We start from the raw sequence: 27,860 nt of genomic DNA, 5'->3' as shown, positions 1-27,860 counted from the left end.
TTATACTAAGCTGGGCCCAGAGCAAAGCAACAACGGGAGATTGAACAATTCCCTCATCTTGTACGATTTCCAATTTGAATGCAATATTATGGTCTTGGCAGAGAAACCTCCTTTGTCTCACAGGTCCCTGACTGCTCCAGGAAGCAATCGCTCACAACAAGTTCTGATTCGGATTATTTGCATACCTTGGCAGACATGTATAGCCAGGCCCCTGCTATCTATGGATTGCTTATCCATGCATTCAACTGTCCATAGATTGAAAACATCCAGACGATGTACAAATTCCCAAAAGCAAACCTTGATTTTGCTGTTTTATATAGGGGACACCATTTTATGATGTTAATGGGACTTGAGCATCCACAGATTTTGGTGTCTGGAGGGGGGACAAGCTGGACCCAAAGCCCAGTGGATACCAAGGGCCCACTGTATATACAGTGGGTCCTCCACATTTGCTGGGATTAGGGGCACAAGACCCCAGTGAAACTGGAAAAACCACAAATATATATAGGTCCTCCAGTTTAACGTCTGGCAGATGTTGACCACAGACTCACACAAGACCAAAGATTCCTATAGAGAGCGCATCAGTCAGGTCCAGAAATAATCAAACCTGCAAAAAGCAATGCTACAGATATGGAGAGCCAATTGCACTCAAGTGGTGAAGTGGTTTGAGTGCTGACCTGGAGACCTGGGTTCGAATCCCGGCTCAGCCATATATACCCATTGGGCCACCTTGGGAAAGTTGCACTCTCTCTGCCTCAGAGGATGGCAATGGCAAACCCCCCTCTGAAGAAATTTGTGAAGAAAGCCCCATGATAGGGTTGTCTTAGGGTCACCCTAAGTTGGAAATGACTTGGAGGCACCCAACAACAACAAAGTTGTCCCATCTCTCACACACAACCGTTTACGAAGACAGCGAGGGAGGTAGCGCATATGCTGGGTATGCCTTGTCCCCATCGAGGAAATCTGCAAAACAGGAACCAAGCGTTTGATTCATAGGCTTCCACTGTCTGGCGTTGGCTTGACATCCAGGGCCTGACATCGAGGCCAGGAAATATACTTTAGATAAGGCATGCGCAGCGGGGGCACCAGCATCCGCTCTTTCTCCGCAGGAGCATTATAATTCATAGCCGTATTGCAAACATCAACCGGTTTAACCAGATGATCAATCAACTCAAACTTCAATTGATTCACTGAGTGTGAGTGCAAGTATGGCACATCCGCATGGCAGACTTAATCCAGTTTGACACTGTTTTAACTGTCATAGCTCTGTGCGATGGACTCCTGGATTTTTGAAATGGTTATTGAGTACTTATGCAATGTTTACAGCGCTATATAAATAAAGCATGATGATGATGATGATGATGATGATGATGATGATGATGATGATGATGATGATTGTCTGATCTGGTTGGTTCATTCCACATGAACGTATTATTAGCTATGAATAAAATGTCTGCTGAAACATACTGATCTATTCCTATTATTGATCTATTCCTATTCCTATTTTGACCTTTATGAATTTCTGCCTCCGGTTTCAAACTTTCTATTAAAGAAGTCATGGCCAGGAACTGTTAACTGAGGCTGCGTCTGCACTGAAGAAATAATACAGTTTGAAACCACTTTAACTGCCATGGCTCGATGCTATGGAATCCTAATAATAATAATAATAATTATTATTATTATTATTATTATTATTATTATTATTATTTCTATCTCGCCGCTCTACATAATGCAATTGGGACAGCTTACAACATTAAAATATACATTACAAATCCCCTCATGCCCCCTTAAAATACTATTAAACAATTTGGCATACAAATCTTGGGATTTGTAGCTTTGTGGGGCATTGTGCCTTGTCTGCCATAGAGCTCTGGTGCCACAACAAACTACAGATCCCCAAATCTCATAGCATGGAGCCACGGCAGTTAAAGTGGTGTCCGACTGCATCATTTCTGTAGCTGATCCAACATTACTAGGATAGTTAGGTTTTGGATTACAATTCCCAGGATCCCCCAGTTAAGACTGCCAGTAAATGGAGAATTCTGGGAGTTATAGTCCAGACAAAAAAAGGAACTTTTCCTTGCCCCCTTCTGCAGTTTAAAAATAAAAGAATAAATAAAGACATGTTATCTAGCAGGGACATGCGCCGATGCAAGTGGAGCATCCCCTGAGTCTTTGTATCAGGCAAAGCTCTCCAGAGTTCAAAGCATTTCTCCACCAAAGAAATCAGATCTTTGGCTCCTGACCGACACTTTCCAGTGGACAGATCCCATCAACCAGGTAATTGCTGGTAATTACAGGCTGCAAGGGATTCCTTAAATACAACGTACAATTTAACCTCTGTCTCTAGCCCCCAACATTTCTTGGGACCGACATTTGTTTGCATCAGACCCCAAAAGACTCAGCTGGCTAGAAATCATGTCAGCAGTGGCGTCTCTAGGGCTGGAGTCAACCAGAATGGTGCCACATATACCTTGTTGCCCTCTTCCCATATCGCACCCTACAGGATCCACAGTATGAGAGTTCCTGGACTATTTCAAATGCCTCCTTATCTAGGTTGAGTTCTTGTCGATCTTCCATGTTCATTACAGTGCACCTGTGCCGTACTTGGCCTGGGCAGAAGCCACACAGCGGGGGGGAAACAATGGCAGTCATGCTCCTGGTCTGCACATTATATTGTGCCACGGGAACATGCCACGGTATTTTCAATGGTGCATGAGCATATGCGCATTTTCCCTTATGCGGAGAGGGGGTCTGGAACGGATCCCGAAATGTTTGCTGTATGTTTGTTTTCTTCATGTTCATGGTACTTTCTCCCTTGGCTTTTGCCTGACAAAAGAATGGCACGTACCTCCGTTCATAGCCCCCGCACCAGGGCTGCCCGGCACAGCTTGGCTTCCACACTTTCACGAAACGGGTGAAGGCTTGGATGCGTGGCTGCCAGTGGCTGACCATCGCCAATTCTCGACCGGCGCAAACGTTTGGCCTGCATGATAACAAGGGTAGGGGTGAGGAGAAAAAGACAGGTATTCCTTTGTAAGCTGCACAGTTGAACGGGAGGAGAAATTCATGTACAGTCGCCCCTCCTAACTTATGTGCACGGAGGGGCAACCTCCGCTATTTATAATGGTGTGCACACTTGGGGGCATGCCCCATTCATGGCTATGGGGCTTGAATAAGCACAAGCCTCTGCTTTCGCGTCCAGAACGGATCCCCTGTGAAAACGTAGGACCAACTGTATATATGTATTTTTATAGTTTATCATAACCCACCTCCATAAGTGGGACATATTCTAGACCTGGATTTGATCCATGACATTGGAATGCCAGCATCCCAGTTGCTCACGGAATGCAGCATCCCAAGCAATGATTTGCGAGCATGTTTTGACAGCTATTTGGCTCAAACGCCGCTGTGCCCCGAACCAGAAATGTTGTTTACTGTCGAGCTAATTTCATTTCGTGAACCAAACCTGTCCGAAGAGCGCAATCTATTGTCTTTTGGGAAGCTTGGAAGAGGAGGGACCAGGGAGGCAGGATGGGCTAAAGTAAATCAAAATCAGCAGGACCACCATCAAACCCATTCCGCTCCATGAGATGAAAGTCCCCGAAGGAGATTTTAGATAAACCCGTATCCTTCTCCCCACCCTATTCCTTGTTTCCACATTGCCAGGACATGCAAGGATGCACATTTGTCCCATGTGGCTTACCTTACCGAGGCCAAAACAAAAAACAGGGCTATATTTGGAAAGAATTACAGTGGGACCTTGGTATCCGCTGCGGTTTGGTTCCAGGTCTCCCTGTGGATACCAAAATCCACGGATGCTCAAGTCCCATTCCATTTAACGGCATAGTAAAATGGGGCCCCTTATATAAAAGGGCAAGATCAAGATTTGCCTATGGAAATCTGTGCATTTTTAAAATATGTTTGAAGTCATGGATAAAAAAATCCATGGACTAGGAGGGCATACTGTACAAAACACACCTGTTGCAGAGCTTGTAGCAAACTACTATTTGGTTGTGAAGTCGAAGGCTTTCACGGCCAGCATCCATAGTTTTTTGTGGGTATTTTGGGCTATGTGGCCATGTTCTAAAAGAGTTTATTCCTGACGTTTCACCAGCATTTGTGGCTGGCATCTTCAGAGAATGGTGACATGGAGGTTTGTGGGGCATATATACTTGTCCCTCCATATTCGCTAGGGCTAGGGGCACAAGAGCACTGTGAAGATGGAAAAACCGCAAATAACAAAAACACTGTGTTTTTACCTGAGAGGACAACTCTCTAGGAATCTCTAGGTCCTCCAGAGCAACTCTGTGGTCAATGTCTGACAGACACTGACCATAGGATTACGCTGGAGGAGCTACAAAGGCCTAGTAGAGTGTCCTCTCTAGGAATCTCTAGGCCTTTCAGTGCAACTTTTAGATAAGGTTGACCATAGAGTTCCACTGGAGGAGCTACAAAGGCCTAGTAGAGTGTCCTCTCTAGGAATCTCTAGGCCTTTCAGGCTAACCTTTAGCTAAAGTTGACCACAGAGTTGCACTGGAGGACCTAGAGATTCCAAGAGAGAACATATTCATCAAATTCATGAATAATCAAATCCGCAAATATCAAAGCCACAAATATGGAGGGGTGTGTGTGTGTGTGTGTGTGTGTGTGTGTATTTGTAATGCCTCTGTAACATTCTTACCCACCTTCTATTTAGGCTGGACTAAAACACATAGATCTGTGAGCATTAGTCTCTGGAGACCAGGGTTCGAACCCTGACTCGGCCATGGAAACCCACTTGAGCAAGTCACACTCTCTCAGCCTCAGCAGAAAGCAATGGCAAGCCCCCTCTGAAGAAACTTGCCAAGAAAACCCCACGATAGGCTTGCCTTAGGGTTGCCGTGTGTTGGAAATGACTTGAAGGCACAACGCAACAACAACAACAAGATTTTTCGTAGAGTTTTTCTAGTCACATTTCTTCGGGGGGGGGGGGTTGCCATTGCCATTCTCTGAGGCTGAGAGAGTATGACCTTCCCAAGGTCCTCCAGTGAGTTTTTATGCTCAGAGAAAGTGTGCCTATGTATACCTTAGGGTCATCATACATTGGAAACAACTTGAAGGCACACAACAACAACAAGCAGAGGAATTCTACCAGACCCAAAGAGAATAAACAGGATGAATAGCTAGGCTCAAATCCAAGCATTTGGGCCCCGGAGTGCATTGTAACTCAAGCTAGTACCTCCAGCCTTGGCAGTCTCAAAATATATGTTCGTATTCCTCAGTTTTAAGTCATTCCTGTTTTAACTTTGAGGCTTTACAACGCTGATGAATTTTGCAGGTTGGAGGAAAAGCAAACAAATGTCCAAAACAAATGAGCATCCCTCCTTCTGGTAAAGTCTTTCAAAGCAGATGGAGGAAAATTAAATCTACTCCACTGCGGTGTTTGCACCATACGGGAAAAGACAGGTTTGGGTTTTGTGCATCATTCAGGGCTGGTTACAAAGGGAAATGTAGATTTGGCTGAGTTGAGAATGCCTCCCTTGGCAGGGGCTCAAACTTGTAAGGGAAAAAAGGGTCCAAGGATCCGGACCGTGCGTCAGCCAAGAGAGAGAGCGCCATTGGCTTTGTTGCAGCGCAAAGTGCTTTTCTGTGAGCAAAGAGAGGCTGAGAGGGAAAAACAGGAGGCGAATGGAGCCATCGGTGTCACCAGCTCTTCTTTCCTTGGCTGAGCTCTGAAGGTTTACGGTCCTAAGCAAACATTGCTACGCTGGGAGGGATGTATAGATTATGGTGATATGACAGATCTCCTCCGACAGGCCAGCATAGTACAGTGCACCCACATCATACGTGGGCATGCTATATGTGGATTTGAGCATACGCTCAAACCTGTGTAGAGCTGCACAGGGCGGTGCATCCCATTGCAATGAATGGGGCATGTGCCCATGGCATGTGCATGCTGCCACAGCACCGCATGCAAGAGCCCTATTCATTCCAATGGGGCTTGAGCATGTACGGAATTCGGCTTACACGGGGGGGGGGGGGTGTCTGGAATGGATCCCCCGCGTAAGCCGAGGGCGCGCTGTATATTGGCTATGACTCTGGGGACCAGGGTTCGAATCCCAGCTCAGGCATGGAAACCCACTAGGCGACCTTGGGCATGTCACACTCTCTCAGCCTCAGAGGAAGTCAATGGCAAACCCCTTTTTAACAAACACTGCAAAGAGAAGCCTGGGATAGGGTCAGCATAAGTCGGAGTTGACCTGACGGCTCCCAACAACGAGAGAATCCCACTGAATCAATGGGATTTACCAGTGTGTTTACTCTGTATTCAACAACTGATTCAACAGGTTTAAACAGAGGCTGGGTGGCCATCCGTCGGGGGTGCTTTGATGGGGCATTCCTGCGTGGCAGACTGGGACTGGAACGGATGGCCCTTGAGGTCTCTTCCAACACAAAGAAGATCAGGAGAATATCCCTGAAAAATTGCGTAACTATGCGAAACGATTTCACACAACGTCACACAAAACCCACCATCAAAGTGGTCACAAAGAAGCATTAACACACATCTTTTCACTTTCAGGATTTAAGCAACAACACATTTCCAATATCACTTTATTTGCGCAATTGCGTGCGATACTCATTCACGCAATTACTCGCCATTTCCGCTTCATTTGCGGGATGCTTTCAATGCGCTTTAATGTCTCTTTAATGCCGAAATCAGCCCCAGTGTGATAAACTATTCTAGTTATTCAGTGTGATAAACTTTTCTCACTCATGGGAGAATTCAGACCTCTGTCCTCTATTGGCAGAACTAACTTGTTCCTGGCATTCAAATATTGTGAATGAACTTATTACTTTCTGGTTACTTTTCTGAAAAGGAAAACCTTTGGACAGATAAAAGAAGAAACATCTTGTCAAGATCTCTCCACTAACATCCTTCAAAGTAGTATTTGGAGAGACCTAGAAACAGTTACTCATTGCACCCATAAAGCAACTTCGTTCTCACTGATGCTGTTCCTTCCTAAACCAGAGTTTTGTTGCTCCCTCGCAATGCAAAATGTAACAAGGTGCAATTCACCAAATGAACTTCTAACTTCTGAACTCTGATCCTTGCAATCCAGGGAGGTTCACGGCTAAATGGGAATTATTTTCCTCTCTCCATCATTTCAGGGAGATGAACTCTTCTTCTCCCCAATTTCCTAGCTTTGCCCATAAGTCGCCAAGTTGCTAAAATGCAAAGAGATTCGGCCAAGGCAGCTTTTCCCACCAGAGAGAAACAAAAGCCAAGCAGTTTTCCCAGATTCATTTGCTGTTTGGCAAGCAAGTGTTTCTCCTTGGCAAGCAGCTTTGCCAAGCAGGTGCCAAAGCTGCGCCAAAGAATAAAGTTGGCTGTACAACACTGAAGTGTCTCCGCAGATCGACAATAAGGACTGTCCTGGGTTATTCATCCATGAGGGGCATTTCGTTCAGTGGCTCATCTTCAAGTATTCCCCTTATTCCCCTCCCTAAAACCCACTATATAGACACAGGAGTTTATCATACGAAGGGGATCGGGAGTTCATCCCATAAATATCCCAGGAAAACCCCGTAATTACGCGAAACGATTTCACACGACGTCGCGCCAAACTCGCCATTAAAGCGGTCACAAAGAAGTATTCCGGCACGTCTTTTGACTTTCTGGGTTTCAGCGAAAATGCATTTCCAATATCACTTTACTTGCACAAGTGCGTCTGATACCCATTTGCACAATTGCTCGCCACTTTTGTGTTATTTGCAGGATGCTTTAAATGCGCTGTAATCTCCCTTTAAGACCGAAATTCGCCCCAGTGTGATAAACTCCGCCGTCGTCTTAGTCTGGAAAATCAGTGTGCAATATCAGTACGCAAGATATCTATTTTGCTTTGGCCTGGACTCTATACCTGGAATATTGGGTCTAGTTCTGGGCATCGCAATTCAAGAAGGATGTGGACAAACTGGGACAAGTCCAGAGGAGGGTCACCAAAATGGCGAAAGGTCTGCAACCTTTACCTTTCTCTTCTCTAGACTAAACATACCCAGTTCCCTAAGATGCTCCTCATAGGGTCTGATGGTTATCAAGCCCTATGAGGAGCATCTTTACGAACTGGGTATGTTTAGTCTGCAGAAGAGAAGGTTAAGGGGTGATATGATAGCCATGTTTAAATATTTGAAGGTATGTCATATTGAGGAGGGAGCAAACCTGTTTTCTGATGCTCCAGAGACAGTCAGTTGAAGAGTGGTGGAGTCTCTTCCTTTGAAGGTCTTCGAACAGAGGCTGAATGGCTATCTCTTTCGGGGTGCTTCCGAGAGTTCCTGCATGGCAGGAGGTTGGACTGGATGTCCTTTGGGTTCTCTTCCAATTCTATGATTCTAATAAATTCAACTCCGGCTAGAACAACGTCCCCAAAGCCAGTATGCAAAGGGATCTTGTAGCACCTTTCAGAAGTTTAGGTGGAATCGCTTCTCCTGTTCCTTGAATCCATCACTCCACATCCGATTCTCTGGGGCAGTGGACTATAAGCTTGCTCCATCCTCAGTATGACACCCCTTCAAATGTTTAAACAGGGCTATCATGCCTTAACCTTCTCTTCTCCAGGATAAACTTAGCCAGTCCTCATAAGGCTTGATGGCCTTTCTCCATTTTGGTGCCCCTCCTCTGGACATGTGCCAGCTTGCCACCCTCCTTTTTGAACTCTGGTGCCCAGAACTGGACACAGTATTCCAAGTGAGGTCTGACCAAAGCAGATTTGCGGTGCTATTACTATCCTCAAACTAGACACTACTACTGATGTAGCCTAGAATCGTACTGGCATCACACTGTTGGTTCATGTTCAGCCTGTGGTCCATCGAGGTTCCTAGATCCCTTTCACATGTACTGCCATCAAGGCAGGTGTCACCCATCCTATATCTGTGCATTTCATTTTTTTACTTCTCAAGTATACACTTGTCCCTCCAGGTTTGCTGGGGTTAAGGACACAGGATCCCTGTGAATGTGGAAAAACCACAACAAAACCACTATGGTTTTACCTGAGAGAATACCTCTCTAGGGATCCCTAGGTCCTCCAGTGCACCTCTGTGGTCCACATCTGCCAGACATTGACCATAGAATTGCGCTGGAGGAGCTACAAATGCCTAGCGGAGTGTCCTCTCTAGGAACCTCTAGGTCCTCCAGTGTGACTTTGGGTTAAAGTTGACCATAGCGTTGCCCTGGAGGAGCTACAAATGCCTAGCGGAGTGTTCCCTCTAGGAACTTCTAGGTCCTCCAGTGTGACTTTGGGTTAAAGCTGACCATAGAGTTGCCCTGGAGGAACTACAAATGCCTAACGGAGTGTCCTCTCTAGGAACCTCTAGGTCCTCCAGTGTGACTTTGGGTTAAAGTTGACCATAGAGTTGCCCTGGAGGAACTACAAATGCCTAACGGAGTGTCCTCTCTAGGAACCTCTAGGTCCTCCAGTGTGACTTTGGGTTAAAGTTGACCATAGAGTTGCCCTGGAGGAACTACAAATGCCTAACGGAGTGTCCTCTCTAGGAACCTCTAGGTCCTCCAGTGTGACTTTGTGTTAAAGTTGACCATAGAGTTGCACTGGAGGGACTACAAATGCCTAGTGGCATGCTCTCTCTAGGTCCTTTGGTGCAACCTTTAGTTAAAGATGACCATAGAGTTGCATTGGAGGACCTAGATATTCCTAGGGAGAACATATTAATAAAATCCGTGAATAGTGAAATCCACAAAAGTCAAAGCTGCAGATGTGGAGAGACGAGCATAGTATCATACGTTCTGACGGAATGATTTTGTTTATGAGTTACTGCCAAACATTGGTCCTCATGGCCAAAGTGTCTGGGACATCTGGGAGCTGAAGTCCAAAAGACCTACAGGACCAAAGTTTGGGCATCACTGAGTTACTCCATAGAAGGAGGAACCCATGGACCAAACAGGGGGAGCCCCTCACCCAGAAACGGTGGGGTGAGATCCCCATCTTCCCACTTGGATCCTGAGCTGGGCCACACAGGAGACACCAGTGATGCTCCGAAACATCCCAAAGGCCTTTTTCCAAGGAGGCCTGTTTCTCATTGCCGCCTCACTCTCGGCCCCAGGCTTCCCATCCATCCAACAACTCTGCATGCAGAAGGAGGAGGAATGCCCCACAAAGAAACATTGCAAGACGGCAAGCTTTGCCGCTCTCTCTCCTAATCAAATAATAGGAAACAAAAGGGTCAGCTGTTTCCAATATCTGTGAGCTGTTATGCTGCCAGGGCTTTCCAGGCCTGTTCAAAGCAGAAAATTCAACAGGTGAGGCACTGCCTTCCCCATTTCACCCAAGGAAAAAGTCTCCAGCCCAATGTCTTCTTTGCAACACAGCTAAATTACCGGAAGAGCCTAGATCAGTGGTCTCCAAACCTTGGTCCTCTGGGTGCCCAGAAGCCCCAGTCAGCTTCGTTCCAAAACATGGAAGTCCAAGACATCTGGAAGAGCAAAGTTTGGAGACCACTGTCCTAGATCTATGTAAGAATGGGAGGGCACAGCATTGGCATTTAACGCAGCAGCTTTCCCCCAGCTTGATACCCTCTGGATATGCTGGACTACATGCTGGACTACATATACTGGACTTGATGCCCTCTGGATATGATGGACTACATGCTGGACTACATGTGCTGGACTTGATACCCTCTGGATATGATGGACTACATGCTGGACTACATGTACTGGACTTGATACCCTCTGGATATGATGGACTACATGCTGGACTACATGTGCTGGACTTAATGCCTTCTGGATATGATGGACTACATGCTGGATACATGTGCTGGACTTGAAGCCCTCTGGATATTATGGACTACATGCTGGACTACATGTGCTGGATATGCTGGACATCATCCGCACAAAGCATGGTCCTCATGAATGGCTCACCAGAATGTGTCAAATCTAAGACCTCAGGAATCCTTCCCTATCCCTTTTTATGAGAGAGGCCAGCATTAGCACTGTCTCCTTATTTCCGACTGAGGATTGGGGATGATGGGCTGTCTCCATGATTTTACTATATTACCCAGGTGTCCCAGTTGGACAGTGCTTTCGCAGTCACAGCTGCATCCTGTGCCATCCTGGGATCTGCAGTTTATTGAGGGATGCAGAATGCTCTGCTAGGCAATTACAACACTGTAGTATTATAGCTCTGGGCGACAGCCAGTGCGGTGTAGTGGTTTGAGCGTTGGACTGTGACTCTGGGTTCGAATCTCAGCTCGGCCCTCACTGGGTGACACTCTTTCAGCCTCAGAGGATGGTAATTACAAACCCCTTCCAAAGACACTTGCCAAGAAAACCCCATAAGCTGGAAACAACTTGAAGACACACAATAACCACCTAAAAGCGGAACATTCCAAATACATCTTGCAACTACAAATCCCAGGGGCTGCTGCCACTCTACAGAATTAATCCAGTTTGACTCTGCTTTCACTGCCATGGCTCCATTCTCTGGATGCACAGTCTGTTATGACACCAGAGTGCCCTGACAGAGAAGGCTAAAATCTCTCCCCAAACTACACATCCCAGCATCCCATGGTATGGAGCTGTGGCAGTTTAAAGCAGGGTCAAACTGCCTATTAACTCTGCAGTGGAGATCTAAAGAAGATTTAAATCCCTCCCCACACTACACGTCCCAGACTTCCAGTACAAAGACATGGCAGTCGAAGAGGGTACAACTGCCAATTAATTCTCCAGCGGAGATGCAGAGGAGACTAAATCTCTCCCCAAACTATAAATCCCAGCATCTCACAGTCATGGCAGTCAAAGAGGGTCCAACTGCCAATTAATTCTGCAGTGCACATGCAATGAAGACTAAACCTCTCCCCAAACTATAAATCCCAGCAAATCATAATATAGAACTATGGCAGTTTCAAGCAGGGTCCAACTGCTTATTAATTCTGCAGTGGAGATGCAGAAGAAGCTAAATCTCTACCCAAACTATACATCCCAGCATCTCAGTCACGGCAGTCAAAGAGGGTCCAACTGCCTATTGATTCTCCAGTGGAGATGCAAGACTAAAGATTTAGTATTCTTTGCATCTCCACTGGAGAATTAACTATACATCCCAGCATCCCATAGTACAGAGCCATGGCAGGGTAAAGCAAGATCCTATTAAACCTCCAGTGGAGATGCAGCCCTGAGCCACTCTCCCTGGGCAAGTTTAGGGCTCGACGCAGGATTGGAACCCAGAACCCAAAAAAAGAACTCACATGCCAGGATGCAGCTTGTTCCCTTCAAGCCCCAGGGCGAGTTGGAGGACCAAGAGCCCCACTGCGGTTGCTTGGGAACCCAGGGCCATGACTGTCAGCTTGCCTTCCTCGGGGTCCCTCGAAGTCATCGCAGTGGCCGGAGGAAGAGCATGGCTCTGGGCATCTCTTTAGCCAAGCTGGTCCCTTGGGCAGGGAGCTGGCTTTGGCCTCAGATGCCTTGGGGGTCCTCTAGCCCCCTTGCCAAGGAAGACTGCCCTCTGCTTTGGGATCCTTCAAACTTTGGGGGCTGGAGGGAGAATGGTGCCTCCAAGCTTCTTGGAAAGACTTTGCCAAAGTTTTAGGTTCCAAAGGAGTTGGTGAGTCTTTGCAAAAGTTTTAAGTTCCAAAGGAATTGGGGAGTCTTTGAAAAAGTTGAAAGTTCCCCAAGGAGACTTTGCCAAAGTTTAAAGTTAACAGGAACTGGAGGGACTTTGCCAAAGTTCAAAATCCAGAAACAGAGCAAGAAAACCAAAGACAAAGGAAGCAGGGGAATGAATGCGCACACCTTGCCTCTCTCCAGCAAAAGGAGACAAAAATCCAAAGGTTTCCTTCCCTCTCCAAAATATAGAAAAAGGGAAGGAGGGAAAGGACAAGCCTTGCTTCCCTCCTGAAGAAAAGCAAGGAGTTTCAGGACTCCCAAAATCCAGTGGTCCCTCCTTCCTCCAAACTCAAGGGAAGGGAAGGAGGGAAAAGGTGCACAGCTCTCCTCCCTCTTGCCAAAGGAAAGGAATTCCACATTCAGGGTTTCCCCCACTCCCTCCAAAAGAAGAGAAAGCGCATGGCTTGTCTGCCTCCTACAGAAAGCAAGCAAGTCCAGGATTCAGAACTGCCAGTGTTCCCTCCTCCTTCCAAACTAAAACACACTTTTCTTCCCTCCTGCAGAAAGAGGACTCCAAATCCAGTGTCTCCAAAAGAAAATTCAACATCTTCAGTGTCCTCTTCTCCAAAAGCAAAAGGAAGGAAGGAAAGGTGCACATTTTGACTCCTTGCTGCAAAAGGCAAGGGATTCCAGGACTCCAAATCCAGTGTCTCCAAAAGAAAATTCAATGTCTCCAAAATAAAATGCAGTCAATGTCCTCTCCAAAAGAAAAAGGAAAGGCACATACTTTGCATCCTTCCTGCAAAAGGCAAAGAATTCCAGGGCTGAAAAATCCAATGTTCCCGAATCCTTCCAAAATAATAGAAAAAGGAAGGATGGCAAGTCCCACGTTCTCTTTCTTGTTTTGCAGGATGTACATATTTGAAAGAGAAGCAGGAGTCCAAGAAGAGACAGCTGAGTTTTCATATCTGTTAAAAGCTGAGTTGGCTGGAAGAAACTGGACAGGTTTCACCAGCTGAATCTCATCACAATTAAATGAGCAGAAGAGCCTAGATCTCTTTAGGAAGGAGTATGGGCACAGCACTGGCATTTAATACAGAAACGTTCCCCCTCCCACCACTTGATGCCCTCTGGGGAAGCTGAACTACAACTCCCATCATCCCCTCAAAGCATGGCCCTCATTGGAATGCCCCAAACCTAAGACCTGTCTATAGGTTTTTGTGGGTTTTCCAGGCAGTGAGGCCGTGTTCTAGAAGGATTCATTCCTGACGTTTCGCCTGCATCTGTGGCTGGCATCTTCAGAGAATGCTGGCATGGCTACGCATAGAATGATACGCATTATGCTTTGCAACAGGGGTGAGCAAAGTGCGACCCATGGAGTTGTTTTTGTGGCTTCTCCCTACCTGTCTGTGCATTGAAGACTGCAGCCTTACGCTACAAACCTAGCCTAGTCCACACATGCCAATCTTTGGGACTTCTGACCAGCAAGACTGCATCCTTAATAGGGAAAGTATATACACTTTAACTGCCAGGGCTCCATCCAAGAGGATCCTAGGATATGTATTTCTGCGAAACACCAGCACTTTGGGGCAGAGAAGTCTAAAGGCCCTGTAAAACTCCAAATGCCAGATTCTGCAAGATGGAGCGACAGCATTCAAAGTAGTGTCAAACTGCATTATCCTTACAGTGTAGATGCACTCTGTGCTTGACATCAAGCTGTAGATGCAGAGATACCAGATTGTGCTGACCTAAAATGTCCCCAGTTCCTACATACTGTATTCTTCTTCTCTTTATCCTCTATGAAGAGTCGCATTCAATGTTCTGGTTATGTCGCTGCCTCTTTTTCCTTTTGCTTCTCGTCTTTCTGAACTGCTTGGAGTATTTTGTCCGGCATCCGTTCTTTCTTCCTCTTTTTCGCTGCTACTCTAGAAATAAAGTCCTACTCATGGCACACCTAAGATCATGGGGTTCCTTGGCAAGATTTGGTCAGAGGATGTTTGCCACTGCCTTCCCCCAAGGCTGAGAGAGTGTGACTTTGTTGTCCCTTGTTCCTTCCTCCATCACAACTATTTCCATCAATGCTTCTAGGAGCTGCTGAGTCATGATTCATCTTCCAGGGAGCCTCCAGCAGGGCAGCTATTTCAGTGCAGATCTCTCATGTACAAGAAAGTGTGCTTGTTTTGCACATATTTAGGAGAAGTGCTCCCCCAAGTGGTGAAATATGTCTCTTTGGCACAGCATGTGTTTTTCCCCATCTGCTTATTTCTGTTTTGGGTTGCGATTGGTCCCTGGAAGGTAAACATGGGCTTGATTCTCAAGTCTGGTTGTCCAGCCACACATCTCCCAGTGTTGATAAGACAACAACACAACAAATAATATATAATATGATATGTTATATCACCTCTTAACCATCTCTTCTCCAAGCTAAACGTATCCAGCTCCCTAAGTCATTCCTCATAGGGCATGGTTTCCAGACCCTTCACCATTTTAGTCGCCCTCCTTTGGACATGCTCCAGTTTCTCAATGTTGTTTTTGAATTGTGATGCCCAGAAATGGGCACAATATTACACAACTTCCTGATGGAAAGAGCTATCCAACAGTTGAACATGTTGCTGACTTGGAGAGTGGTGGAATCTCCTTGTCTGAAGGTTTTTGATCAGAGGCTGGTTGGCAGGGTTTTGAGGGTGTCTTCCTGCATGGCAAAATGAGGTTGGACTGGATGGCTTTTGGGGTATCTTCCAAGTCTATGGTTCTGGGAGCAACGTCTTGGGGAAGTGGGTATGTTTAGCCTGGAGAAGAGATAGTTAAGAGGTGATGATAGCCTTGTTCAAATACTTGAAGGGATGTCATATTGAGGATGGAGCAAGCTTGTTTTCTGCTGCTCCAGAGACTAGGACCCGGAACAATGGATAGAAGCTACAGGAAAAGAGATTCCAGCTCAACATTAGGAGGAATGTCTTGACTTTAAGGGTTGTTCAACAATGAAACACACTCCCTTGAATAGGGATGGAGTCTCCTTCTTTGGAGGTCTTTAAACAGAGGCTGGATGGCCATCTGTCACAGATGCTTTGATTGGGAATTCCTGCATGGCAGAATGGGATTGGACTGGATGGCCCTTGGGGTCTCTTTCAACTCTATGGTTCTATGAAAGTAATGGATCCAGAGCCCATGAATAGGTCGGGCCCACTGTACAACACAACTGTAATACAAATCACCTAGATAAAATATTTTAAAAATACAATATAATATAAAGCATAGTGAACAATACATGTAATCATATATATATATATATATATATGGTTACAAAACAATATTAAACTGAAATTCCAAACATTTTATAAAACAAGGAAGTTTTTAATTCAGATTTAAATGTAACAAGTGAAGCAACAGGCCGCCAAAATTACAGTTATGTGCTTATGATGCACATGTGATTAGTTGCATGTATAAACTGTTTATTAAAATCATACCAGGTGGCCATTTGAAAAGGCTAAAACCTTCCGCAAGCACAGCCCAAACTAATTTCAACATGTATTTGCAAGATGCTAACAATATCATGGATGGATAACTTGCATGGAGGATCAGGCAAGGGCCATTTTTCGTCCCCTGATCCCAAACCACATCAGGCCACTTGGTACAAGGTCATATCGCCACCCAAATTGCAACTGGAAGTGGCATGTCAGTTCTAGCCACCATAGAACCAAGACACAGCTCCAGGATACCCCAAAAATGGACTTTGTGGGTTGCTTATGTGGTTGACAGGGAAACACTTTCTCCACACCTATGATTATGATTATTAACATTTATTGATAGAGCGCTGTAAGGGTTGCACGCCTGGTGTAGCCGGTCACTTGAACCCTTAAAAAGTCCACTAGAAGAGCAAAAACATCTGGTCAATCTCTCTAGCAAGGTTGTTGCACTGGGTTGAAGAGGCTCTGAAAGAAGTGTGGTCACGCAATGTCCTGCGGCGTCACAAATGCTGTGTGCAAGTGTCACCTTATGGAAAACGAAGAAATGATGTCACGGAAAAAAGGCAGCCATTTCATTTCAGTGTCTTGCTATCATTGCTGAAATGTTGTTGCAATTAGGAAGATGGTTTGGAAAGACTGGAGGAGTGAACATTGCACACCGTTATAGGTTTTGCCCAGGTTTTGCCCTCAGAGTGTAGTGGAGTCTCCTTCTTTAAGCAGAGGCTGGATGGCTATCTGTCAGAGATGCTTTGATTGAGAGTTCCTGCATGGCAGAAAGGGGTTGGACTGGATGCCCTTGTGAGGCCAAGGCCAATAAGGCTTGAACCTGGAGGAAGCAGAAGGTTTAGAAGAGGTGGTTACCCCAGTCTTTCTTACTGTAGTGTACATCTTTTTGGAAATGATCTAGCTTTTCATCCACCAATGAGCTGAATAAGCCAATCTCATCAGAGGTCATGTCTTTAAGCCCTGGTTTGTCAAGGAATGGCTGAAGTTCAAAGAGAGGCATGACAGAATGCATTGCTATTGTATCAAAAGCATTTGCCCCCATAGAAGGCTTTTGAAAGTTCACAGTGTCCAAGATGGCTAGAGCAATGGTACCTCTAGATCCCAGACTTGAAAAGTAGAGGAGAGAGAGAGATCCCTGATCCATGCCGTCCTATAGACCTTACATGTCCTTTAGCGTTGTAGCTTCAGGGATTTACCTGGCCACAACTCACAACGATACTGTTCTTCTGTCCTCCTCCGTCTCAGCAACCAGTTGTTTGGGCACTGGACCCATACTGTTTGCACAGCCAAAGCCCTAGAGATCAGTCAGGGCTTCAACCAAGTTGGGATTAGGACCTGTTCTTGAAAAGTGCCTCTGGAAAGATCCTTTAGCTGAGCGCTGAGGAAGCAGTACATCCACAAGGAACTCAGGAAAGGAGAACATGGATGTTCTCTGTGTGCGTTTCAAAACCACCAGATGCATCAGTGATGAGCCCTCGCACATCTTCTTTTCAAGGCAAAGATTTGTTTCCTCAAGCATGCATGCAATAGCTTGGTTCTCCATGGTTCTGAGTAGTCTCCTGCAGAGGAATAGCTGGGCTGTTGCTCTCTTGAACAGGGATGTAACCTCTGTTTTGCTCTTCCTTCTAAAATAAGAGAGACAACGGCAGCGTGAAGAACTACATTAGGAGTACCGAATGAGGCAAACTATTTAATACTTCCATTCCCTTTGTCCCATCCTTCAATAAAATTCTGAACCATGCAATATCATCGAGAGCTATGGTGCTATATTGGCTATTTGTGGCGACACTAACTATCTCTGGGAGGGGAAATGCTTCACAAGTATCTGGGACCCGAATGCATTGTGGAATGGGAAAGGTAACATGCTGGCTTCTTTTTATCTTACTCACAAACTACAAAATACACAAATACGATTCCCATCCAGATAAGCCCCCATTATGTACATCTTGAGACCCATAAGAAATGCACTTACCTGTTTTGCAGCAGCACCTGAAAAGGAGGAGGAAAGACCTTTGTCAGAAACATTCCTTATGTCTTATGTCTAAAGCTGGTTTCAATATTAGATTCAATGAAATCTTGGACCTGGCGCAAGCTTATCTTGCTGTGTCAAATGTATATCAATGAAAGGTTCACTTGCATACAAGATGTCACCGATCAAACAACACAGAGAGGTGGACTACTGCTCAAAGCAGGCAGCACCAAGTTGGATACTCTAATCCAGAGCTTGGAAAAGTTACTATTTGTACTACAACTCCCAGAATCCTCCAGCCAACATAAGAAACCTGAGACATATCTTTCTTCTAGTGGAACTTATAAGGATCTAAGGAACTATTTAGGTTAAGTAAACAAATGTGCTGTTAAGGTTGCTTGATCTTAGGCACAACCAGCTGCAAAGCACATGTTGCCATACTAGGACTGCTACCATGCGCACAGCCCTGACTACATTCAGATTCAGACCTTTTAGCACACTTTTTTTACACACTTACCTTTTCTGAAACATTTCTGTCGTCTCCTTAGAATGATAAGAGCTGTGCCAACAGCGAGAAAGAGAACAAGAACAGCAACAGGAACGATAGTTAACAACACAACATTGGGTGGCTTCTGATCGCAGACTGCATTGGAAGACGCACTGCCAGGCAGAACTTCTATCAAGCCTTCTTTACCGCAACTGAAATGAAGATAAAAAAGAAGAAGAAATGGGTTCAGGAATGAATAAACTGGTCTTCTTTTAGTCCATGTCACTCTCACATGTGCGCAAATTCATATGCCTGAAAATCCATATATATGACTTACCAAAGTAGGATGGTTTTAAATGAGGATTGGACACATTTAAGGCTATGAATACCTTGCACCCATTATAGTGAAAGCCAGCATAGTGTAATGGTGTTGGATGAGGGCTGAATTTGCAGTGCGGAAATAATGTCATTTGACAACAATGGCTCAATGCTATGGGATTGTGGGATCTGTAGTTTGTCATGGCAGCAGAGCTTTCTGACAGAGAAGGCTTGGTATCCCATCGATGATGGGATTCCAGACCGAGTGATAGCTTCGACGTTGGAGTAACAAAAACCTTGGTTGGATTTAGGACAACTCCAATGTAAGTGGATGGAGAGGTTGACTGGGAACATGGCAAGAGGAAGGTAGCAAGTGTTGGCTGACTCCCCTTCGCCTTTGTTTTCAGAAGGATATGGAAAAAGCCGGAGGAGAGGGAAGGACAGAGCAAACAGCAAACCCATTAATCTGGGTCTTCCACATGTCTGCATATCTTTCCCATGGGAAAGTTTCCTGGTGTTCCAAAGAACATGCTTGGCACCAGGTATGAAAATATGACGACACGGAAGCCCCGTATACAGTACAAGGGGTGTTGCATATGCAAACAGTGTGTATGTGTGAGACAGACAGAGAGAACAGAACCATGCAATGGATCTGCAAAAGTGAGGAAAGCTAAGTGGCACCTACTTAGTCCAGTCTTCACAGGAGAAGGACATCTCAGCCTCTGAAAAAGTCCCATATGGGCAAGGTACAAACTTGGTGTTGCTGGTTTCTGTGCCTGCAAAAGAATGGGTTTATTTAACATCAAAAATGGTTCAAGCAAGAAGTCCATTGACCCTAAAGCAGTGATGGTGAACCTTTTGCAGACCAAGTGCCCAAACTGCAACCCAGACCCCACTTATTTATTGCAAAGTGCCACGTCCCTCTGGCTTTCTAGTAAGAAACTCTGGCACACTCTGTGCTGGGGCGATGGCACATGTGCCCACGGAGAGGGCTTTGAGTGCCACCTCTGACATGCATGCCATAGGTTCGCCACCACTGCCCTAAAGCAAGGCGATGTCTGCAAAATCAGCAGCATCCTAATCATTATTGTACTTTCTTTGACTTACCAGCCTGGGTCACCTTATAACCAGGCGGAGAGACGGCGTGTTTCATGCATATCTCACATGACGTCTCGCTCCAATGGTTACAGAAGTAACCTGGGTTGCAGCCACAGACTGCATTTTGCATGTAGGTGCATTTCTCATTCACTCTCTGATGAGCTCCTGAAAGATATCATTACAAATACGGTTTGGGTCTGTGTCCCAGTCCACAACAACTCCCACAGGGCCAACGTGTTCTTTAAATACTGACATTTAAAATAATAACAACAACAATTATTATGATTATTATTAGTGCATTAATTCTGCCATGTGGCAGCAGCCTGTCATTGTCTGTTATATGCATTGCAATTCTAGTACTAAATAATAATAATAATATTTAATAATAATTATAAGCCCCAAAACAGTGGGCTGGACATGCCGATTTTTCTTCCGGAGGGACACTGCAGCAGCCTAACCGCGTGGTGTCCCTACGCAGTAAAAAGAAGCTGGAAAAACCGTTTTCCCTTTGTGGCGCCCGGCGCACGTCACGAGTGCACCGTTGGCGCACCAATAATGTAAGTGACATGCAGCGACGTCTGTACGCTGAGCGTCGCTTACATCATCATGGTGGCACCGGTGTGGATGAGTTGCCGCCATGATGCCGCCACCGCCGTGACGTGCTAGAGCTTGGGAGTGTGCTGTTATTGCGCATTCCCGAACCCTACTATCAGCGGCGGCACACCTCTTTTGGCCCATCTGTCCCAGGCCATACATACATTACTGTCTCCCCGATCCCTTCGCCTATGTTTACCTGTATCACAGACTCGGCATCTGAAGCACTCCGTCAGCCCATTGGGGTGGTCTGTATATGTCCCCTCTGAACATGGAATGCAGCTTGTACTTGAATTGATAGTGCAGTTCTTGGAGACTCTGAACCCTGCGAGAAAGACATTCCAAGAAATCATATCACAAATGTGCAACAATTTTTGAGATACATTGCTCAAATGCTGTAAATAAAACTGATCGATCGATTGATTCTTTTAATATTGCAACCATTTTTGAGACACTTTGCTCAAAGACCGTAAATAAAATTGATCGATTGATCGATTCTTTTAATATTGCAACCATTTTTGAGATACTTTGCTCAAAGGCTGTAAATAAAATTGATCGATTGAATAATTGATTGATTCTTTTAATATTGTAACAATGTAATTCTATTTTAATGCTTCTTTTTTGTACGCTTTTAATTGTACCATTCTTTAATATTGTAAGCTGCCCTGAGTCCAAGTTTTGAGAAAAGGGCAGGATAATAGTAATAGTCATCATCATCATCATCATCATTATCATCATACCTGCACCACATTTGGGGCAGCATTCCTGATTGATTTCATACTCCCAGTCTTCGCAAGGCAACGCTTCTAGGAGAAGTAGGAGCTGCATTGCAAGGAAAATGCAAACCACCTTTTTGAAAGAGGAAAGAAGAAAGAAACGTTATTGGTTTCAGCTCAAAACGTTTGAACAGTAAGAGTTTGGTGCCAAAGAACAGAAAATCCAGTGACCAAAAGCCAAATATAGAGTGAATGTTCTCTCATATTGCTCCAAACAATTCACAGGAGAATCCCTCTAGCAAAGTTTAGATACTTCATGACACAATTCAGGACAAGTGTCCAATCCGCACTGCAGAAATAATGCAGTTTGACACCGCTTTGACCGCTCTGGTTCGGTGTTGTGGAATTCTGGGATCTGTATTGTTGTGGCACCAAAGCTCTCCACCAGAAGCGGTTGAACATCTCACAAAACTACCCATCCCAGAAATGCCATGGCAGTTATAGCAGTGTCAAACTGCATTAATTCTGCAGTGCGGATTAGACTAAAGCGGGTCATCGGTGGAATAGCCGGGACAAGCATACACACATTCAGTAACTTCCGCCTTCAGAAGCAAAGTTACTTTACAAACAAGAAAGGGAAGGATGGATTTTCTTAGGCTCTTTGCATGCATACACCTCCATTCCCCCTTTTTACAGTGTGCCCACACCATGCGCGGGTGCGCCGTATGTGGCTTTCAGCGTATGCACTGCACCATGTAAAAAAGAATGGTGCACTCGCCCATGGTGCACGCACTGCACCACACGCATATGTTTTCAACGGGGCTTGAGCATGGGTTTTTTGCCTTATGTGGGGAGGTCCGGAACGCAAGGCCACTTAGACATTTAACAGTTGTGAGATGCGCATGCCACCAAAGCAGTGAAAGATCTCGAAACCGCCAAACCCTATGCAGAGACACTTAGTGAGCGTCTCCGCACATGGCGACCTGAAAAATATGACTATGAAATGGAGTCCACCACCCTCTTCCTTCTCTTTCTCTGTCACAATATGCTTTTGAACCTATGTAGGCACACAACAACAACAACACTTTTGAAGAGAACCATCTTAAGCATAGTGGTTTGAGCACTATGACTCTGGAGATCAGGGTTCGAATTCCAGCTCGGCCATGGAAACACTCTCTCAGCCTCAGAGGATGGCAATGGCAAGCTGCCCTCTGAAGGAACTTGCCAAGAAAACCCCATGATAGTAAGGTCCCATACAGACAGGCCAAAATAAAGCTGCTTCGCTCACTTTGGAGATATGCTGTTTAAATGATGCATGTGTCCTAAGAGGCTGGAAGCAGCGCCAAAGCCATGCTCCAGTCCTAAGGACTGCAGCTTCCAGATTCTTAGGATTCATGCATCATTTAAACAGCATACCTCCAAAGTGACCCGAAGCAGCTTTATTTTGGCCTGTACGTAAATCAATTGATTTGTGGCGCATTAACCATGACAAAAAAGGAATCCAAACCAAACACAAAAATCAGATGCATTACAAAACCTGACATAGCTAAAACCATCTAAAAACTTTAACCTGAGAGGCTCAAATCAAACTAAATAACCACAGAAATCAGATACACTGGAAATACATAGCATTGCTTCACAAAGGTAAAACCATCCAGATTCAAATCACAGAATCATAGAGTTGGAATCTATCCTGAAACCTGTTATCTTTGCAAAACTTCCTCCATCAAATGGATGCTTTAAAGGCAAAGCAAGCTGCCTTTTCAGAAGTGTATAGTACAGTGTCCCTAGTAATAAATTGACAAAATACGAGTCATATCTGTTTGGTACCAGTCCTAGCACTTTGAATAAGGCACCTCTTATACCTTTATAAATTGGGCATGCAAGTAAATAGTGAGTTAGTGTCCTCAACTGTATTGGATCCACATGGGCATCTATGGTAGGGTCATATGGGGCTGCTGTTGTTGCGTGCCCTCAAGTCATTTCTGACTCATGGTGACTCTATCGTAAGGTTGCCAGATAGGGTCACCATAAGTCGGAAAGGACTTGAAGGCACGCATCAAGGCGCATGACAGGCGCATGCTGTGTTTTATTTTTGCCACGAGAGGGGGCATGCATCATGCCTATGAGAAAAAGGAATAAAGAGAAAGAAGACCTTTGGACGGGGAAATTCCAACCGAGATAAAAAGTTGCTTCGCTCATGAAAAACAGCCAGCAGTCTTACAATAGCGTCCATTGACTCCTATCACTTTTCTCCGTAGCATTATATACATGCATTAAAGCACATTTTAAGACCCATCTCTTCCGGCAAGCCTATACTGGCAGTTTTTAATCATGAATTTTAAACACGATTCCTATCCTATGCATTGTAATATAAATATTGCGTAGATATCTAACTTAATGTGTGTATTTTATGTGTGTTTTAACTATATTGTAACCCATCTCGAGCCGCGAGGAGAGGCGGGTAAGAAATAATAATAATGCTTTTGTAGTCTTGGCCTAAAATAGTCGAGGATCCAAAACACACTGCAGAAATAATCCAGTTTGAGACCACTTTAACTGCCCTGGATCAATGTCGGGAAATCCTGTGAATTGTAGTTTATTGTGGCCCCAGAGCTCTCTGCCAGAGAAGGCTCAATGTCTCACAAAACTATAGTACCCAGAATTGTCTAGCATTGAGCCAAGGCAGTTAAAGCGGTTTCGAACTGGATTATTTCTGCAGTGTGTTTTTGCACCTTGATCTCCAGTAGAGAGATAATAAGCTTTTGTAGACTAAAGTAGACTCAAGTCCACAAAAACTTCTGGTACAACTTCTTCTGCACAGTTAGCCTCAAAGGTGCCACAAGATCCCTTTGCATGCTGATATTTCATGCACCTCGGTTGAGAATGCAAAGGGATCTTGTAGCACCTTTGGTGCCATGACAAACTACAAATCCCGGGATTCCCCAGCATGGAGCCATGGCAGTTGAAGCAGCGTCAGACGGCATTGTTTCTGCATCGCAGGTGCAGCCGGAAATGTGTCCATTTCCCAGTGAGTTCCTACCACTTGATTTAGAAAGTAACACCAAAAAGCTGCCCACCGACCATCCAAAATAGGGATTGTAGCAAATCTGATTTATTGCGCTGCAAACACTAGTATCATAGAAGTCGGAAAGGAGGTTTTGCATGAAGGAAAAGAAACGCCTACCGAATGATCTCTCCCCAAGATAGCAACAGAGAAGAGGCAACATCGTGTGATAAGTCCCAGCAAAAGACAGTAGACCATGTCTATGAAAGCTAATAAGCCTAAAGTAATAAGCCTCAAGTAGACCAAGTCATAGAATCCTAGAGTTGGAAAAGACCCCAAGGGCCATCCAGTCCAACCCCATTCTGCCATGCAGGAACTCACCATCAAAGTATCCCCCTGCCATGCAGGAGCTCACATTCAAAGAATACAAACACTTCTGCTACGTCTTTTCACAGTTAAGTCTCCAAGGTACTACAAGATCCCTTTGCATGCTGATGTTCCATGATATTCCCTTGGTTGAGAAGGCAAAGGGATCTGCCTTGCGATTTACTGCCTCGCATGGTTAAGCCCTTAGGCTGCATCTGCGCTGTAGAATTAGTGTGCTTCGACACCGCTTCAACTGCCATGGCGCCATGCTGTGGAATCCTGGGATGTGTAGTTTGGCGTGGTACCCAAGCTCTCTGGCCATGGAGGTTAAATAGTTGCCAGAACTACAAATCCCACAACCCCATAACACTGAGCCGTGGCAGTTAAAGCGGTGCCAAATGGCATTATTTCTGCAGTGCAGGCGCCAATGCATTTCTGACATCACTTGCGTGTGATCATCGTTTGCACAACTGTTTGCCATTTTCACTTTAGTTGTGGGATGCTTTAAATGCGCTTTAATCACTCTTTAATGCCGAAATCAGCCCAAGTGTGATAAACCCCTTAGAAATCTTTTCTAAGACTCATTTCTAGGCCATACAGCAAAGCACTGTCTGATACAACAAGTGTGTTTTCACTTCTAAAGATCACTGTTTAAGATGGTTTTCAAAGTACTGGATGATAGCAACAAGAGGCAGAAGCTTTGTCATCCAACACACTGGATATCACAACGCTAGGCAACATGGGCCCACGACCTTTTAGACAACCACATCACAATCCAGTTTGCCGCTGACGTAACGGCAGAAGAGCCGTATCGCACTTCTCCATCGCTCAAAGCCACAACATTTTCCACCGCAACAAAAGAGTGATAAGGAAGAAGGTTGTTTGGATCCTACACAAAGCGAGAATGAAATTGAGCAAAAACAGAGGCCCACATCCAGATAGCTTTTGGAAGGTCCATGGCACCCAGCGCATGGCGTGCCACGTGGCGCTGTGCATCTTGCAAAATCAGGAGGGTCCCTTTTTATTCCCTATACAGTACCACGAATGAGCAAAAGCTTTAGGGGACAAAGAGTTATAAAGGCACCAGATCATTCACACCTGATCTTGGAAACTAAGCAGGGTCAGCCCTGGTTTGTACTTGGATGGGAGACCATAAAGAAATACTAGGTACTAGAGGCTCTGTTTCAGAGAAAGGAACTGGCAAAACCATCTCTGGGTCTTCATTGCCTAAGAAAATCCTAGGAAATCCACCATTTGAAAGCACATTTCCCCTAAAGGCACCAGATCGTGTCTCATCTTCGAGGCTAAGCAGGGTCAGCCCTGGTTAGTACCTGGATGGGAGATCACAAAAAATACCAGATGCTGGAGGCTTAGTTTCAGAGGAAGGAACTACCGAAACTACCTCTAAAGCAAACCTTGGCCTGTTACAGACTGCCAAAATAAAGCTGCTTTGGGTCTCTTTGGAGGTATACTATTTAAATGATTCATGCCTCCTAAGAATCCGGAAGCTGCACCAAAGCTGCACTCCAGTGCTTAGGAATGGAGTGTGGCTTTTGCGCGACCTCCGGACTCTTAGGACCCATGCGTCATTTAAACAGCATACCTCCAAAGAGACCCAAAGCAGCTTTATTATGGCAGTCTGTAACAGGCCCTTGTGAAATTCACAGTTTGAAAGCACATATCCCTTAAAGGCACCAGGTCCCCTCTGATCTTGGAAGCTAAGCTGGGTCAGCCCTGGACAGTCCTTGGATGGGAGACTGCAAAACCACCTCTGAGGATTCCCTAAGAAAATCCTAGGAAACCCACCGTTTGAAAGCACATATCCCCTAAAGGCACCAGATCCCCTCTGATCTTAGAAGCTAAGCAAGGTCTGCCATGGTTAATCCTTGGATGGGTGATCATTTGAGTGGAACAAACCTTCCAAAACAACCAAAATCCCCCTCTTGAGTAAACCTTTCTCTTAACTTTCCGGTTTAAAGAGGGAAAGCTGGGGTTGTGGTTCAAGGCACCAGATTCCCTTCTGATCTGGGAAGCTAAGCAGGCTCAGCCCTGGATAGCCCTTGAAGGGGAGACCGCAAACAAACCCCAAGTGCTGTAACGCTCTATTTCTAAGGAAGGAACTGGCAGAAAGAAAGAAAGAAAGAAAGAGAAAGAAAGAAAGACCTCTTGAGTATTCCTTGCCTAAGTAAACCTTGCCAAATGACTAGAATTTACATATACCCTAAAGCCACCAGAACTGGGAAGCTAAGCAGGATCAGCCCTGGATAGTCATTGGAGGGGAGACCGCCAACAAATGCCAAGTGCTGTGAGGCTCTATTTCAGAGGAAGGAACTGGCAGAAAGAAAGAAAGAAAGAAAGACAGACCTCTGAGTATTCCTTGCCTAAGTAAACCCTGACAAATTCATGACTTGAAAGTACATATACTAAATCCACCAGATGTGGGAAGTTAAGCAGGCTCAGCCCTGGATAACCCTTGGAGGAGAGACCGCCAGCAAATGCCAAGTGCAGTAAAGCTCTATTTCAGAGGAAGGATCTGGCAAAAACCCACTGTGCTTAAGAAAACCTTGCAAAACCCATGGGGCCAAACATTAAGTCAAGAGGCAGCTGAAATGCACACGTATACATATATCTATACCCACATTTTTCCCACTTGGCAAACCCTGCCAGACAGAGAGTTGGCAATGCCCTTACATGAAACACACACACCCCATTCTTGGCAAGACATCTTTGGTGTGTTGCTGCTGCTGCTCTTGCTTGTTCTTGTTTTCTTGGGTGGATCCCAAGAGGGGCCCACAGCTTTGAGATCTACTCACCTGGGACATGATCCTAGGAGCTCCAGGCAGATCCCTGGGGCCATCCAGCAGAATATGTATGTATGTATGTATGTATGTATGTATGTATATGTATAATGTTTTGATAGTTTTGTTTCCAAGTTCGGATGCAATTTTCTTGCTGGAGAACGCAGAGATCTCGATCCTAGGAATCAAAAAGAGAAAATGAAAGCTAAACAGTCAGTCTGGAGCCACTGCTTTTCTGGCAGCCAATGACAGTTGGGAGTTGTCTTCTCAAATAGCCCTCCCTCCTTCCCTCCTTCTCTTTTTTTCCTTCCTTCCTTCCTTCTTTCCTCCCTCCCTCCCTTCCTCCCTCCCTCATTCTCTTTCTTTTCTTTCTTTCTTTGTTCCTTCCTCCATCCCTCCTTCTCTTCCTCTCTCCCTCCTTCCTTTCTTTTTTTCTCCCTCCATC

General features: G+C 45.3%; 2 protein-coding genes across 2 annotated transcripts in view; both read right to left on the bottom strand.

Annotated features, from left to right (window-relative positions):
- Positions 1-12,359, bottom strand: part of LOC149307747 (uncharacterized) — a 141,175-nt gene extending 128,816 nt beyond the window's left edge. The window contains exons 1-2 of the mRNA XM_089536802.1: positions 12,232-12,359; positions 2,852-2,986 (exon numbers count right to left, since the gene is read on the bottom strand). Of these exons, the coding sequence (XP_089392928.1) occupies positions 2,852-2,986; positions 12,232-12,359 (263 nt within the window). The remainder of the gene's footprint in view (positions 1-2,851; positions 2,987-12,231) is intronic.
- A 3,581-nt stretch (positions 12,360-15,940) lies between these two features.
- On the bottom strand, positions 15,941-27,638 carry TNFRSF14 (TNF receptor superfamily member 14). The gene is made up of 8 exons (XM_089536924.1): positions 27,431-27,638; positions 21,269-21,377; positions 20,728-20,853; positions 19,944-20,099; positions 19,522-19,612; positions 18,549-18,730; positions 18,035-18,051; positions 15,941-17,687 (listed from the first exon to the last, which is right to left on the bottom strand). Exons 1-8 carry the CDS (start codon positions 27,437-27,439, stop codon positions 17,574-17,576), a joined length of 804 nt encoding a protein of 267 aa, XP_089393050.1. The 5' UTR covers positions 27,440-27,638; the 3' UTR covers positions 15,941-17,573.
- Between the last annotated feature and the right edge of the window lie 222 nt (positions 27,639-27,860).

This window comes from Sceloporus occidentalis, unplaced genomic scaffold, assembly GCF_023333645.1.
Source record: "Sceloporus occidentalis isolate IW3139 unplaced genomic scaffold, rSceOcc1.0.p SCAF_8, whole genome shotgun sequence".
In the NCBI taxonomy this organism is placed as follows: Eukaryota; Metazoa; Chordata; class Lepidosauria; order Squamata; family Phrynosomatidae; genus Sceloporus; species Sceloporus occidentalis.
This window is presented reverse-complemented; position numbering and strand designations above follow the sequence as displayed.

Coding starts and splice junctions, on each gene's coding strand:
- TNFRSF14 (XM_089536924.1), bottom strand. Junction 20,854..21,268: donor CTGCCCCAAATGTGGTGCAG/GTATGATGATAA, acceptor TCTTTCTCGCAG/GGTTCAGAGTCTCCAAGAAC. Junction 18,731..19,521: donor TCCTGTGAAGACTGGACTAA/GTAGGTGCCACT, acceptor TCTTCATTTCAG/TTGCGGTAAAGAAGGCTTGA.